Consider the following 15,448-nt stretch of genomic DNA (forward strand, 5'->3'; position numbering starts at 1 on the left):
GCTCTAAGATCAAGGTGAGAATTCACGAAGAACGTTCCTCACCGTTCAGTCGACACTAGGAGTTCACTTGGAACGTTCCCTATGTGGAAGATGCCAATGTGAGCAGTTGATAAGAGTTCTCTTTAGAACTTAGTTCTTTTTAGAACCCTTTCTTTGAGCCGGACGGTGGATTGGAGTTCTTTTTAGAACTTTTTCCTTTGGTCGAACGGTTGACATAACTTGTTCAATATTTCGATGGAAATCATTTGATACTAATATCAGATTTGCAAATTACATCACATTTTTTTAAACTAGAAAAATTCAAGTAGAAAGCTTTCCTCAATTCTTGCCACGACTATGTCGTTCGGTTCTGCGTGCACGCTTGCCTCCCCTCCTTTCGCTCTCAGCCTACCGAGGGTGAATCATTCTCTTCGTGTTGCCTTTTTTGGACAGCCCGCATCTCTCTGATTCGAATGAACTCAGCGGCTCTATCCTGCACCTCTCCCATGGTTAAAGGTGGTCGAGCAAATAGGCTATCCGCAAAGGAGCATGGCCTTAAGGCGGTTGACAGGGTGCTGATGATGAACTTCTTGCCAACACCCTTCACCTGCCGTGCGGTCCGGTTGAACCGGTCCATGAAGTCCCTCAAGTCTTCATCTTTTCCCTGTTTAATTTTAGTAAGCTCCATGTAGGTAAGGTCTTACGTCTTACTAGAAGCGAACTGTCGTTCAAACAGGCGTCTCAAAGTCACAAAACTATCAATGGTCCTGGGATGAAGAGAGTGAAATCATTCCAAAGCTTCTCCTTTAACCGACAGGGAAAAAACCGTGCACCAAACCCTTTCGCTGGGTGACTAGATTGCCATAGCGTCAGCAAATGACCTCAGGTGCTCCTCCAGGTCCCCCGATCCATCATATCTTTCCAGAACTGGGCGCGCCCTTTCCGGCATTTGCTCTTCCATGACTGCAGTTGTAAAGGGATGAAGTGCCCTGACCCGAGCGGCATGAACCGGATTGTCAAGACTTCTCCGGGAACTATTTTTCCCCTAATCAGTGCCTTCCTGATCAGAGTATGGGAGTTCCACTATGGGCGTGCAGCCGACATTTGACTGGGCGGGGCCCTCCGTCCCGTGTCACGGTTCCTACGTGCTGCATCCCGCTCGGCCCTTAAAGTTTCAATTTCTGTCTGCATGGCTTCCATCCTCCTCTGCATCTCTTGCATAATCGTCGCTGGGTCTTGAGCCATCCTTATGGTTTCTGCTGAAATGGGACGAGGATCTCCGTCGAACGTCTTCTTGTCGTTGTCGAGTGTCTTGTTGCCACTGCCGAGCATCCTCCTTCTCCTATCTCCAGCCAACCGGACACCGAATGGGGGGCAACCTGCAGAAGACACTCTGACGCTCAAGTCAGAAATTATCTCTGTAGGCCTTTTATAATTTAGTAGTGAGTAAAACATGAGTTTATTTATAGAGTTTAAAGGAATATGAACAATTAATTTACCTCTTAGTGGTCATTAATGCAAACCTTAACTGTTTAACAGTAGCCGTTATCACATTTATTTGTGCATTAACTCTGCTCAACGGTTGTCGGGACCGAACGGCTGAGAGACTCTTTCATACACATTGACCGTTCGGTTCCTTAGGGTTCTATGTTATCCTAACCGATCGATAGTATATGAGCCCAAAGTAAAGTAAAGGCTCTCTTACACCTTTACCGTTCGGTCGCCAATGAGTCCATAGTAACACAAATATAATTATTTAAGAAAGCATGGAGGAAATTTAGAAAAAATCATTTACAAATAAGAAGAAAGTAAGAAAATGCAAAGGTAAAAAATAAAAACTCTCATATTTTTGAAAGTAATTTCTGTGTATCACTTTGTTAGATCTTTGCCTATTTTTTTGACAACATATCCATAATATTCAGACAGATTTTTCATAAATAAAAACTAATGTAAAAATAAAAGGCGAAAATATGAAGGATTGAAAGGGATGGAAAGAAAGAAAAGGGTTGGTGAAGGAAAAAAAATGACAGAAGAGAAAAGTCAAAGAATTTGTGATAAAATAAAAGATGGTAATAATGAAAGATTAAGGACAGACATGTCCGTGGTGGCCCGTGACGATGATGTTATGAATAAGAGAGAGAGAGAGAGAAAAAAACGAAAGAACGTGTTTCTCTCACTTTCACTCTGTGGTTCAAAGTTTGAAGGCTCGTAATATTACTGGTCGCTCGAAACGTGGCCATGGTCCTGACTGCTGAGGCTATGGTCCCAACGACATGACACTTCCCCGCACGTGCATGCACGCTCTCATCTCAACAACATCAATGTGGCAGAGTAATAGTAACAAGCAAGTAGAAATGTCGAAGAATAGAGTAGAATAGCTGCCACTGTAGTGTATGGCATATCCATCATACAGAATCATATATATGCATTGCCACTTGGATTTCGCTATGTTAAAAGTTTGTACTCGTGTGTGTTTCTGTATGTGTTGGTCAAACACTCAAACATGTGTGTTTGTATATCTACGTACACCTTTCAGGTGAAGCTATTCTTCTTCAACTAAAGTTTGATATGTTTATCTTTTAGCTGATATTGAGATATACGTGTGTGAATATGACATGCATATATATAGAGATTGGTAAATAAGGGGAGGGGTTGGTTGGTCATTAGTTGAGTTGAGACTGAAGAAGAGTTAGACTGAGACTAATAGCTAGCTAGGTTTGCCTTGTGTGTTTTCTGTATTGCTTTGGCTGTGCTCATGGTCTAAGATTATAGGGAAAGGAAAAAGGACCAATCAATCAGTCACTTCATGCAGATAACAAATTACAAATTCCTACAATAATTTCAAAACTCTTTATCTATTCCTCACATAATATATTAATTACTTTTCTGCCAGTACTTCAGTAGTTCTTCTGTTTGACCTGTAACTTATGACAATGGATCAAACTAAAGGGACCATGCACTTGCATTTTGGTTGATGTGAGGTTGGTGAAGAATGGTTATGAAAGTTTGAATTTGAAAGCAGAGATATCTACCCGGTGGTTAAACCGTGTGATGGTGTGGCTAAATCATTTAATAAGCATTTTTGCTTTCTTATAAACATGGATATGTATACTATTTCATACATAAGTACACAGTAGTCAGTGCAATGGAGTAATAATTAGAGGTGTACAGAATTTCGTGGTCATCAAATCAGTTGACTGTTCTGTCTCTCTCTATCTCTGTGTGGTTGTTCTCTCGTGACAGTCATTCATCTTCCATTGCCACATTGAGTAGTTTCATGATCATACACGACGGGCGTTTCTACTTTGAATGAGAGAGAGGTATCACTTGTGTCTCCACAATCACAGTCTAAGCAAACGAGTTTTTTTGTATCTATTAGTTTTGCAGCTGTACTATATATTTTATTTTTGTTGTGCTTATCATAAATATTGATAAGAATTGTGAAGTGAAGTTTTGTACTTTTTATTTATTAATTATGTATTGAAATATCATTTTATTTCTAGATGGTACGATATTTTAATCATATTATATTTATATCAAATGTAAGACTATTTATTAATAAATAATAAATGACAATTAATTAATTTTTTAATAATAAATAATATAATAAACTTAACAAATAACAAAATAAATTTCATATTATTGCAATGTTATACTAAAAAATAAATTTTAATTATAATTTAATTTTATAAAGTTGATATATAATTGATTTATAAGATAAAGTTTTACCCATTTATTAATATATATATATATATATATATATATATATATATATATATATATATATATATATATATATATATATATATATATGTGTGTGTGTGTGTGTGTGTATGTATGTATATATTAATAAAAATTTATGAATTTAATTTTTATGCGCGAGTAATTTGTGTTCTCTATTAATCTATTAGAAGTCATAATTGACATATTTTTTTAGTTATTATTAGAAAAAACGTTCATGGTAATCATGTACAAGTTTTTTATATCGTAAATAAACGACTTACTCAAAAATTATTATTTTTAATTTTAGTGTTGTTGTCTCTTAGTGGAAAGACTATTATTAGTCATTTAATTTTGCATCACCATTCCATCATTAATCACTTATATGATAGCTTTTATTATAATAATCTTAATAATTTATACGTACATTATTATAATTTTTTATTCTTTCACTGACATGGCCACTAAGCTTTGCTTCTTAACTACTTATATGAACAAAGAGTAGCATTAAGAGCACTAGATACTATTGTTGTATTAGTGATGTTTATATTAAAGATCACAATTATCTATTAATCAAAGGTTAGTCAACATCAAGTTTTTGGGGCAAGGACTCATGAAGAAGGGTAGTTTGGGCCCGATCTGGAAAGTGAAAGATTAAGGCAATTGTTTCCTGCACCCTGTCAATTTCTTCCTGCATCCCCTAAGTTTTTGGAATTCCAAATTTATCCTTGTTAATTTTATTTGAAACTGGTCTTCTTCATGGAGACTGTGGTTTGTGAGGGCTGATGTGGCGTGGTTTTAGTAGGTTTGTTGAGTTGTTGTTTTGGCTGTTTAACACAATCCATTGCTATGCAACGCATAGCATTATAGAACGGAATCCTATGTCTAAATCAATTCTAGCTTCTTAAGGTCATTATTGAGTCTATCGAATTAAACAACTTGTTTACCAGTTTGACAATAAGAGCTCTGTCATGAGAAAAAAATCTATACCATTAATCTTACCTATAAATTATTTTTTTTAAAAGAAAACATACTTATAAAAGTAAATAACTTTTACAGTTTTATTATAGATAATTCTTTTACTATGTAAATAGTTTATTATTACGAGTAATTATTTAAATATAAATTTTTTTACTAAAATATAAAATTAAAAAGAAAATTGTGTATTAAAGAAATCTTATTAATAATATAAATAATTAAAAAATATTTTATAATTTAATAATTTTTTGTTATAATAAGAGAAAAAGTGAATATAAATACGCAATAAACAAATGTCGAGGTTTTTCAAAGAGAGTTTACGCGAGTAGTTTTGTTAGTACATTGTATTTACTCCCTTTTTTTTCGTTTTTTAATTCTTGCAATTATTTACTTTATAGAAAATCAAGGACGTTAGATCAGCAAATCAAACTAATATTTTAAAAATTTCAGGAAAAAAACAGAAACAAATATAAACCATAAACAAAAACAGTTAATTTTATCACTGAATAAAAAAATAATATAGTACCAATTATCATGTTCTTTAATGAGAGTGACTTAGCTAGAACTTCAGAGAGTGGAGGCAGAGAACATGCGTGGAAACAATCATTTGTTTGTATTTCATCTGTGAGGGAAAGGTTTCAAGACAATAAAAATATTCATTCTTTCTTTCCACTAGTTGGAAAAATGCTAATGCTGAACTTTAGAAACTATACAAATACTTTCTATTTTCTTACATTTATAATAACTCATTTTACAGGGACACTATGATATTTATTTCTTCAACAGATTATTAAAAAAAAAAACTAATGTAATGTATGAAGAGAGTTAAAGTAATGTTTTTTTGAATATATTTAATAATAATGTATATATTTACAAAAATATTTAATTATTTTTTTACTATACTAATAATTGAAATATAAATAAATCACTTTTAAAATTCACACATTTTAAAATTCACACATTTCACCATGTGTACACTAGGAGCCAGACAGCCTTAATGCATACTAAGAAGATTGAATGGTGCTAGAGAATCGGAAACAGTTAAACGACATATAGTTACTGTTGGATTTCGGCAAATAAGATCAAACGGCCTATCAAAGTTGTTCGGCCTTATTTAATTGATAAGTTTTCTCTTCAAAGATTAAGATAAATAGTAATTAAAGGTAATGAGTTGAGATTGGGTCGACATTAAGATTTCAGTAATCTCAAGCCTATATAAAAAACTATAAATACAGACCAAAGGTAAGAGGTAGATCATCGCATTTAGTATGCATTTAATACCATTATTTTGAACACTGTACATACCATTTTTTGATTTAAGCATGTAATATCCCGAACGACTTTGAAAGAAAAATTGTGAAGGTAATATAAGTTACTTGATCTTATGCCCCAAAAACCAGGTTTGGTGAAAAATAGTTATTACGGTAATGTGATCTAATAATATCTTTTAAACATGTTGAAGATTAATAGTCTAACAATCATATAATTATTGGTCTAAATCAAAGAGAGGAAATAGTTACCTAATAATTATTTTAAAACCTAACAAAGAAAAAAAAATCATCAAATTTAAAATTTGATAAGGTGTAAAGTTTTTCAAATTATAGATGATAGTTTTGAAATAAAAAAAAATTGGAAGTGCAAGTTGAAATGATTGGAGTTACACCACCCATCTTCTCCCTACAATTCCCCAATTTTTTTAAATTCTAAATTTATCTTTTTTATTTTTTATTTTTTAAAACCTTAATTCCAATTTTCTCTTACTTTCACTTTTTCTTTCACTTTCAGCAGTAAGTCCCCATTTCTCGCTGTCACTTTCTTACTTTCTCTTAATTTCCACTTCCGTTAACACAAAATTTGATAGAAAAAACAAATTCTGCATGGTATAAATTTAAAACATTTATAACTTTTTATGAATTTAAAAGTATCATGATTTCATAATTTGCTAAAAATTTCTTTCTCATTTTTTTGTCTTCAAATAACCAAACTTAAAAATATATCCATGTGTTTTTGTTTTTGGAGTATGAAATGATTTGGGCTTACTAATAGCTGTGTTTTTAATGTTTGGCAATTGCTTCCTGCACTCCCCAGATATCTGGAGTTTCTATTTCAGACACACTTTATTTTCTTCTCCTCAGATCAGATTATTGATTTAGTCATAAAAGTGCCACCTCCATTCCAGAGTCTTTCCATTTTGTGGCACTTATTTTTCTTTCTCTTAATCAGAATTATATTATAATTACTTTTTAGTTATCAGTGCCACGTTACTCTGTGAAGTGGAAGTGTCAGAAACACTTGCGGTCAACCATACCTTGTGAAGCTACCACCATGAAGCTGCACAAGAGTTCGAGATCATGGTCCAAACTCCACGATCTCTTCATCAAAATTTCAACTTGCAGACTTCCCAATTTCCCAATTCAGATTATCCTCCTGGCTCTCAGTCATTTCTTGCTCCCTGCATCTTGTTCCCGGAAACCCCCGCCTCTTCCAATTTTGCCCCTCCCGACGGCGTTCCAGCTCCAATGGCAACTGGGCGACATGGCCCTCTTCTTCCATTTCGGCACCAACACCTTCACGGACTCCGAGTGGGGTTCCGGCCACGCTCACCCCTCCGTCTTCAACCCCACCAAGCTCAACGCATCGCAGTGGATAAGGGTCGCTAAAGATTCTGGTTTTTCCACGGTAATCCTCACTGCAAAACACCACGATGGGTTCTGCTTGTGGCCCTCTGATTACACTGACTATTCCGTGCGCTCCAGCAACTGGAAGAACGGAAACGGCGACGTCCTCGCTGAGCTCTCCGCCGCCGCTAAGGATGCCGGTGTCGGCCTCGGAATTTATCTTTCGCCGTGGGATCGCCATGAGACATGTTACGGTGACACTTTGCAGTATAATGAGTTCTACTTGGCCCAAATGACTGAGCTCCTCACTAGGTATCTAAACTAAGTAGTTGTGTACATGTTAAATAATTGAGTAATTATTCGGATATTAGTACTTATTTGAAAATTATTTTTATAATGTAAGGGAATAAATGTTGAAATAAAAGTTCAATTTGTAAGTATTTGCAGAATAAACTGTAAAGAAGTGTATAATCTTTTATTTCTAATACCCCTAGAAATTATTTATTTTAGTTCTTTATATATCCAAATTCTTTTTATAGTTCATTTACATACACTTTTCATTCCGTTCTAGTTTTTGTGGTTTATGAACGTGAGAGACTAAAATGATAGATCAAGTGATAGTGTAAAATTATTGGACTATTTACAGTTATGTTTAATCTGTTTCATACATGTCTTAGTTATGTTGGAGTCGACATTTTATAAGCTATTTTATTAGTTTTTCCTAACTCGCATACATGCATAAAATAAGTTTCAACAAAACTTATAACCATAGTTAATGCTGGGTTCTTTAAGAGGAAATATCTGAAACATTCGGCACGAATCAACCATGAGGCAACCCATATAAAAAACTCCAACACCACTTCTAGCTCAATTTTAAGAAAATGAGTTTGTATTATTCATATAGCTCATTTCTAGTTGTGAGGATCTCAAGTCACAGTTGAATTCATAAGAGTTAGGTTCGTTGACAATCTACTATCTAGTTAGTAATGCAATACATATGTGCTTGGAGAGATAACATTACTGATATGAAGTTTTCCCTGTGATCCTGTGAATAATTTTTTTTTTTTTGTTTTTGCCAATTTGCTCTCTGTATGCATTTCATGTTTATTTCACAGTAAGTTCATTCAAAGCAGGTATGGAGGGATAACGGACGTTTTTCTGGATGGTGCAAAAGGGGAAGGGGAGAAGGACATGAAATATCTATATGCAAGCTGGAATTCTCTGATTCACCAGCTCCAACCAGGGGCCTCTATTTTCTCTGATTTGGGTCCTGATACAAGGTGGATTGGTGATGAGGATGGTAGTGCTGGCTTCACTTGTTGGTCTCTATACAACAAAACAGGGTTTGAAATTGGTGATATTGATCTCCGGTTTGTACTAATATACTTTTCCTTACTTTTAAATGATGTTTGGTTTAAATGTTTATCTTCTTGTCGCTTAGCATTATATAGCTGGATTATAGTTCATGCAAATTGCAAGGTGTATTAGCTGCGTCAAACACTTCTACATAGCAATTTGAAAGTCATGTAACTCTCTTTCTATAATTCATACATGGGTGGGTATTCAGAGAAATGAATTAATTTGATTCAGCCTATTCGTTGGTTTTAAATGAAGTTGAATGTAAATTTCAGTTAGTTCTTTGTTGCTTGTATCCACTGCAAAGCTTGAAAATCTGGAGAATCATATACATGACTAAAATACTCTCAAAATGGCACCTGAAAATTTTAACACTCTCAGATTTCATAGAACCAGAGGTTCCCTTGTTTGTATTTGAGTAGTGTAGACATTTACCAAATGTGTTTTGGTCATGTAACAGATACAATAGCGAGGGAGATCCATTTGGTCCCGATTGGATTCCTGCTACATGTGATGTCTCTATAAGACCCGGTTGGTTTTGGCATGCTTCAGAAGTTCCAATGTCTGCAACGAGTCTACTTGAAATATACTATAAATCAGTTGGTAGAAACTGCAAGCTGTTATTGAATGTGCCCCCAAACTCCTCAGGTCTTATTTCAGATGAGGATATCCAAGTTCTTCAAGAGTTCACTGAACTTCGGAGGTCCATATTTTCTCACAATTTGGCCATAAATGCTGTTATTAATGCCAGCAGCATAAGAGGGGGGATTCAAGATACTCACTTTAGTCCCTTCAATGTTCTTAAAGAAGGTATATACACATATTGGGCTCCGGGGGAGAACCAATATAAGTGGATATTGTACATAAATCTCCAAGAACTAGTATCATTCAATGTTCTGCAATTACAAGAGCCTATTTACATGGGGCAGAGGGTGATTGAATTTCACCTTGAGGCGTTGACCCAAGATGGTGTATGGACGAGAGTTGTAAATGGCACCACTATAGGATATAAGCGGCTGTTGCTGTTTCCAAAACTGAAGTCTCAGTATTTGAAGCTAGTTGTTGACAAGTCACGTGCAGACCCATTGATATCATACCTAGGAATCTACATGGATTCTGTTACCGTTTTTAGGGACACACCTGATAAAAAATCACGAGCCTCTTTCAATGGAAGTCAGGTTCTGCAGATCACCACCACACACAACAGTTCCCTACGTGATGTAGTGTAAATTGTAATGTTGTAAATTTTGAAAACTTTAAAAACTTTACGGTTGGTTCTGCAGACCACCACACACAACAATTGGTTCAATTGTAATGTTGTAAAATTTGAAAACTTTACATGGATAATACCCGGTCAATCTTCTTAGATTCTTTGTAATTCCTGAAATGCGGCTACAAGAAGAAAATGATTGATATCAATGAATTGATTTCTTCCTTTTCACCTTTCCCCCCCTTTTTCTCCTCTTCCCACCTTAGACATAAATAATGCAGAAGTGTTGCAAAAGGTCTCATCTTTTTTTTTTTTCATTTATTATAGAATAAATTTGAAATAAGTTTTACTCAATAACACCATCACAGAAATAATCTGTTAAAAAATGTATTAATTTTTATACAGCACCGGTGAACACAAACCTATCAAATGGGTGGTTAATTTTCTCCAAAACCTTACCTTTCCTCTTAAAAGATGCGAAATTTTTAATTGACTTGCGTTTGTCATACATTCTTATCCATATTTATTTTTCCTCCAATCAAAACAGACTATGAAATTTGAATTAACCTAAACAAACGAAGATAGCAGGAGAGGCAGAAAAGAAACACAAAAAATGGCAGAAGGAAGCAGAAGAAGAGTAATGTGCACCATTCTATCAGTAGACCACACCGATATGTTTTACAGAGTGTGCACGGTTTGCGAAAGGACTCTTCCCAACCCCTCTTCCACCTGCCACTCCTCCAACCCTCCCTCCAAACGACTCTTTCGCATCCTCGTATCGTGTTCTATCTCTCTGTCCCCTTTCTTTTCTCTCCCACCAAATATAATATAAAAACCTTGTTTTGTTTTGTTTCTTTCGTAGATGTCAGTTGCCACAGACACAGAGGTTTTCACTGCCGTCTGCTTCGACAGAGTTGCCAGACTCCTCTTTGGCTGCTCCGCGGATGAATTCTTCAACTTCGCCAAACTTCACCCTTTTTCCGGTATTTTATGCTACTTTATTTTGTTTCATATTTTCTAATGAAAATTCTATAACTTGTTCTGTACTAACGAAGGGATCACGCTGAATGAGATAATGGAGGGAGAGATGTTCACTATGTCATTATCCAAATCAAAGAACGCCAATGCACAACATGTCAGAATTGCATCCGCTGTTCCTCTAAGCTCTTCATTTGAACCAGCAATTAATGTTCTGAAACAATGCTACCAAACGCCACACGCTTCCCAGTCTTGACACCACTTTACTATACTACGTTTTTAATGTCGACATATTAACATTTCCTTTTTTCTTTATTGTTATTTGTATTGCTCATGAATTGAAATTTGCTTTCGATACAATCTGGTGTAAAGTTGTACACGATTTGGTGTCATGGATACATGGTTTGTTTCAAATTCTTCAGTGTGCAGTTTCAATGATAATAGAAACAAGAAAAAAAATAAGAAGAATTATATTCCACCCTCCCTTATACACAAGGAGAAGACATTAATATTTGCACAAGAGGGATGGTTTTGGGTTTTGTTTGTGCTCTCTGAGTGTATCATTTAGGAGAGACGTTATCCCCATTCTTTGTCATTGTCAGTTTCCCTTGCATCCAGCTTCTTAGCATTGTAAGTGCAGCTTTTGGTTGATCCATAGGCACCATGTGACCAGCCTCGTATACCTGTTTTGTTTAACCAAAAAATAATGTCACCAGAAGTGAATTCACAATTTCACGCATAGCAGTGAAGTCTTGAACACAAACCTTCAGGAAAGCGAGAGGTCCATGGCTTTTCAGCGTGCCTGCTTCTGCACCATCCACCAGAAATGGGACTGCACCAGACGCCCCAAATTCTTTTTGACCAGACCACTCCATTGCTTGAACCCACCTTGAATTCCCTGCCCAAATCACAGACACATTAATTGTTTGTTTGAATTCACATTACGTTTCCAGAATCACATTCAACAATCAACTGAAGTGACTTTAGATAAATATCTGTTCATACTTTTCATTCCAGATTCGTAATTTAGTTTTGAGGTGAAATAATTTTTTTATAATTATTATGTTGGGCAAAACTAGTATACTGAATATTACCATGAATTAGTAATAGAAACATTCAAATATAAATTTTTGAAATCAATTTTGCATATGTTCATCAATCAGTCTAAGAATGCTAAATGACCTCTCTATTCCTTTGACAAACTATATTGGTTCCAAATGAACTGAGTATACGTAGGTTTACCAAGCCAATTGCATATGAGATCTTCTTCTCCAGCATACACAAGCACCTTGATTCCATCCTCTAGAAGTGCTGGAATACCCGCTTCTAGATTTCTCATCCAGTCTTGCATCATAGCGCTATACACTGTGCTACTGCATGAAACGAAGTCCAAGTCCCCAACACCTAAAGCATCTCTCACTGTCTTCTTGTTTAAGAATTCCTCCATCTCAGAGAAGTCATAACACAGATCTCCCACACATTTCTTTCTAATGTCATAGTACTGCATTTAGAATAACAGGATCCGTTACTAAACTCAAACTTCATTATTGTAATTCATCTTGATCATAGCATTCTTTTTATATTGGAAAAATGAAGATACAGAAGTTTTTTAATGGTATAATTCCAACAGCGTTATTTTAAATCTTACATTAACATCTCCAGCAATGTTCATTATCCTATTGAATATCTTATTGCAGACATATAATGAAGTTTCACAGGTTTCTCCACCTTCAGTGCCTGACAAATGAAATACAAATTAAGAGTGTCACTGAACATAAGTAATATGTGATTAGTGCAATAAATTGGTAAAATTCTATCCCTTGTGGTTTTCTTAAAGGAAGTTATTTATACCGCAATCTTCTATGGCCTGCTTGCATGATGGGAGCAACTTGTTGATGCTATTATAATCAGCCTTTTGAATTAGTCCTCTGTCTAATGCATAGTCTGTGTATGCCTGGTACTGAATTTCAGGATTGGTTAACCCATTACCAATAGCAAAACCCTGTGGGAGAAAATGAATTAGTCCATCGAAGAAAAAACAATTACTTAACCTTTCATAATTATGCTATGGGTTATGAGATAGTAGAACAAGACCTTTAGATTTATATGAATTCCTTCTTTTGCTTTGTTTCCTTGGTGAACCCTGGATGCAAGAGCTGGAATGTAGTGTCCAGCATATGACTCTCCAGTAATATAAAAGTCATTCTTAGTGAATTGAGGGTGCTCCTTGAAAAATGCCTGTCATTGTTGTAAAATTTAGTGGGCTCATGTATGCTCAGCTGAAGAGTCTAACATACAGTTTGAAATTTAGATTGTGTTTATATATCAGTTATCATCTCATGTTTTATGTATCAACAACCAACCTAAGGAAAATCAATTTTAACCAATTCATATAAGTGATTATAAGAAAAAAAAAATGGTTGAGTTTGATTTTATTATGAAATTATTGTTTTCAATCAGTTATCAAATATACTTACCTGCAAGAAGTCATACAAATCATTGCTAACACCCTCTTCATCATGGCGAATGTCACTCTCATCAGAAGTATAGCTGAACCCTGTTCCAGTGGGTTGATCAACGAATATAATATTTGATGCCTGCAAAACCAGAAAACACTATTGGTTATAACGTGTAGACGAATACAGTGTATCAACTTGATTCTTTGAGCTAGCTATAGTCTCTATTAAGAGTGAACAGAGATATACATAATATCATTTTTTTTCCTGGGAGACAATCTGCATGGGAACATAGAACAGCACAGAAAAATTGATAGGATTTGTCACAAATGGCAAGATACGAGTGAGGTAAAGTGAGAAAGACACAAGAGGAATTAATGGCTACCTTGTCCCAACCATAGTCATTCCACACAAGGGACAAGTTCTTGGTAAGCTGAAAAGGACCATTTTCGTAAAACAAAGCTAGTTCACTGCTACATCCTGGTCCGCCAGTCAACCATATGACAACAGGGTCATCCTTTCTGTTTCGAGACTCAAAGAAAAAGTAGAACATCCTGCAGATGATAAAGTTAAAAAATTATTAGATTCAAAGCAGGATTAGCTCCTAATTATCTACTAAAACATAAAATTGACTAAGAAGCAACCTATAAGGAATCTGCATGATTAACCAGACTAAACCAGTACTACAGGTGAGGGTAAAATTAACTGGTTGAAATTCAAACACAATTATAAGAATTATATTTGCTGTGATGTAAGCATGCATGGTGTGATGCGTCAAAAAAACCATGCAGGGAAAAGTCAACTCACTTAAAAATCTAAAGGAAACAATTTGTAATCGAGTTAACCAAGATTCCAGTAACAAGCATTACCCTTTTGGTAAAACTGAATAATTATTTAACCTCAATGAAATCCTTTATTGTATATTATTTAATCCACATGACATGGCCTCAACTATAGCTGGCAGGAATTTTAACTTTGGTTGCTTTCCACCAAAACATCCCTCTTTCTCGTGACACTTTACTTTTCCCACCTAACCGAATAAAGCAGCAGTACGCAAGCTAAATAACCCCTAAAAATCACAGAAAAGAATTCCCTACCAAACAACAACAACCATTTCTGAACATGAGTTTGCATCTTTACCTTGCAGCTTTAGAACGAGGAAGGCTATAATAGCCTGCATGGTGACCAAGTTCTTCCACAGAAGACCCTGGAGCAACAAGGCTAGGAAAAGTTAACTTCTTCTCCACAATGTTTCCTGCCACAAGAAGAGAGTCACTCTCGAGTGTGTTAATGGGGTCTTTGGGGAAGAGGTTGAACCCTCTTATGAGTTTTTCTGCCGTTGAAGAAAAACTAAGTTCGCTGTTTGTGTGGTGAGTTGGAGAGGAGAAAGAAGGTGGAATGCTATTGGAGATGAGAAAGAAGAACATAAAAGACAGACATGTGTAGAGGAACCTTGAGGACGATGATGCCATGTTTTGTTTCGTAGAGAAAAAGTGTGGCAATGGCTATGAATTTATAGTGGTGGTTTGGTTGTTACCTATGCAAACTGGTTTGGTTGTTACAAGTTACAATTCTGTCTAGTCTTGCGAAAAAGTTGAGTATGGGAGACTTTGTGGTTTCCTGCACTTTTCAAGTTGCTATTTTAAAATATAAGCCTACATGCAAATAACTACTACAGGTTTTTAACTATAGCATCACATGACAAAACAACTTTGCCTTTTAACCTTAAAACCTTTTGCAAATCAAAGTTTTTAAGAATTAAATAATATGTGTAATAATATTGCCAAGGTTATTTATTACATTATAGGGTAATGGAACCAACATCTAGACGAAAATAAAGAAACAATAAAATAGTTTAATATATTAATCTCGTTAATTTATATTTTTTTCTTAATCACTGAAATTGTTTAATTGTTGATTGTTTTAAAATGGAAAGAGTTCTGAAAAACACAAAAAATATGGAAGAAGTATATTTTTAATTAATTTGCAGTATTTAATAAAGTACATAAACATTCCTTAATCTACGTTGTAATATTGAGAATCTCTTTATTTATATGTTTTAGAAAGTTAATTTTTGGTTGTAATGGTATATATAATTGATAGTGCATTTAATTAATGTAAAATGTAAAAAGACTCTAATTAATCTTAATAAA

At 34.9% G+C, this 15,448-nt stretch overlaps 3 protein-coding genes across 3 annotated transcripts; 2 read left to right on the forward strand and 1 right to left on the reverse strand.

Moving 5' to 3' along the window:
- Positions 1-6,857: 6,857 nt before the first annotated feature.
- LOC108334075 (alpha-L-fucosidase 1) lies at positions 6,858-10,092 on the forward strand. Its single transcript, XM_017569702.2, has 3 exons — positions 6,858-7,607; positions 8,429-8,665; positions 9,112-10,092. The coding sequence occupies exons 1-3, from the start codon at positions 7,003-7,005 to the stop codon at positions 9,878-9,880; spliced, it is 1,611 nt and encodes a 536-aa protein (XP_017425191.1). The 5' UTR covers positions 6,858-7,002; the 3' UTR covers positions 9,881-10,092.
- Positions 10,093-10,250: 158 nt separating this feature from the next.
- Positions 10,251-11,237, forward strand: LOC108334077 (uncharacterized). Its single transcript, XM_017569704.2, has 3 exons — positions 10,251-10,636; positions 10,724-10,844; positions 10,917-11,237. The coding sequence occupies exons 1-3, from the start codon at positions 10,475-10,477 to the stop codon at positions 11,093-11,095; spliced, it is 462 nt and encodes a 153-aa protein (XP_017425193.1). The 5' UTR covers positions 10,251-10,474; the 3' UTR covers positions 11,096-11,237.
- Positions 11,174-14,883, reverse strand: LOC108334076 (serine carboxypeptidase-like). Its single transcript, XM_017569703.2, has 9 exons — positions 14,436-14,883; positions 13,681-13,849; positions 13,317-13,436; positions 12,934-13,077; positions 12,691-12,841; positions 12,488-12,576; positions 12,082-12,340; positions 11,604-11,737; positions 11,174-11,522 (listed from the first exon to the last, which is right to left on the reverse strand). Exons 1-9 carry the CDS (start codon positions 14,765-14,767, stop codon positions 11,400-11,402), a joined length of 1,521 nt encoding a protein of 506 aa, XP_017425192.1. The 5' UTR covers positions 14,768-14,883; the 3' UTR covers positions 11,174-11,399.
- Between the last annotated feature and the right edge of the window lie 565 nt (positions 14,884-15,448).

Source organism: Vigna angularis, chromosome 11 (assembly GCF_016808095.1).
Source record: "Vigna angularis cultivar LongXiaoDou No.4 chromosome 11, ASM1680809v1, whole genome shotgun sequence".
Lineage (NCBI taxonomy): Eukaryota > Viridiplantae > Streptophyta > Magnoliopsida > Fabales > Fabaceae > Vigna > Vigna angularis.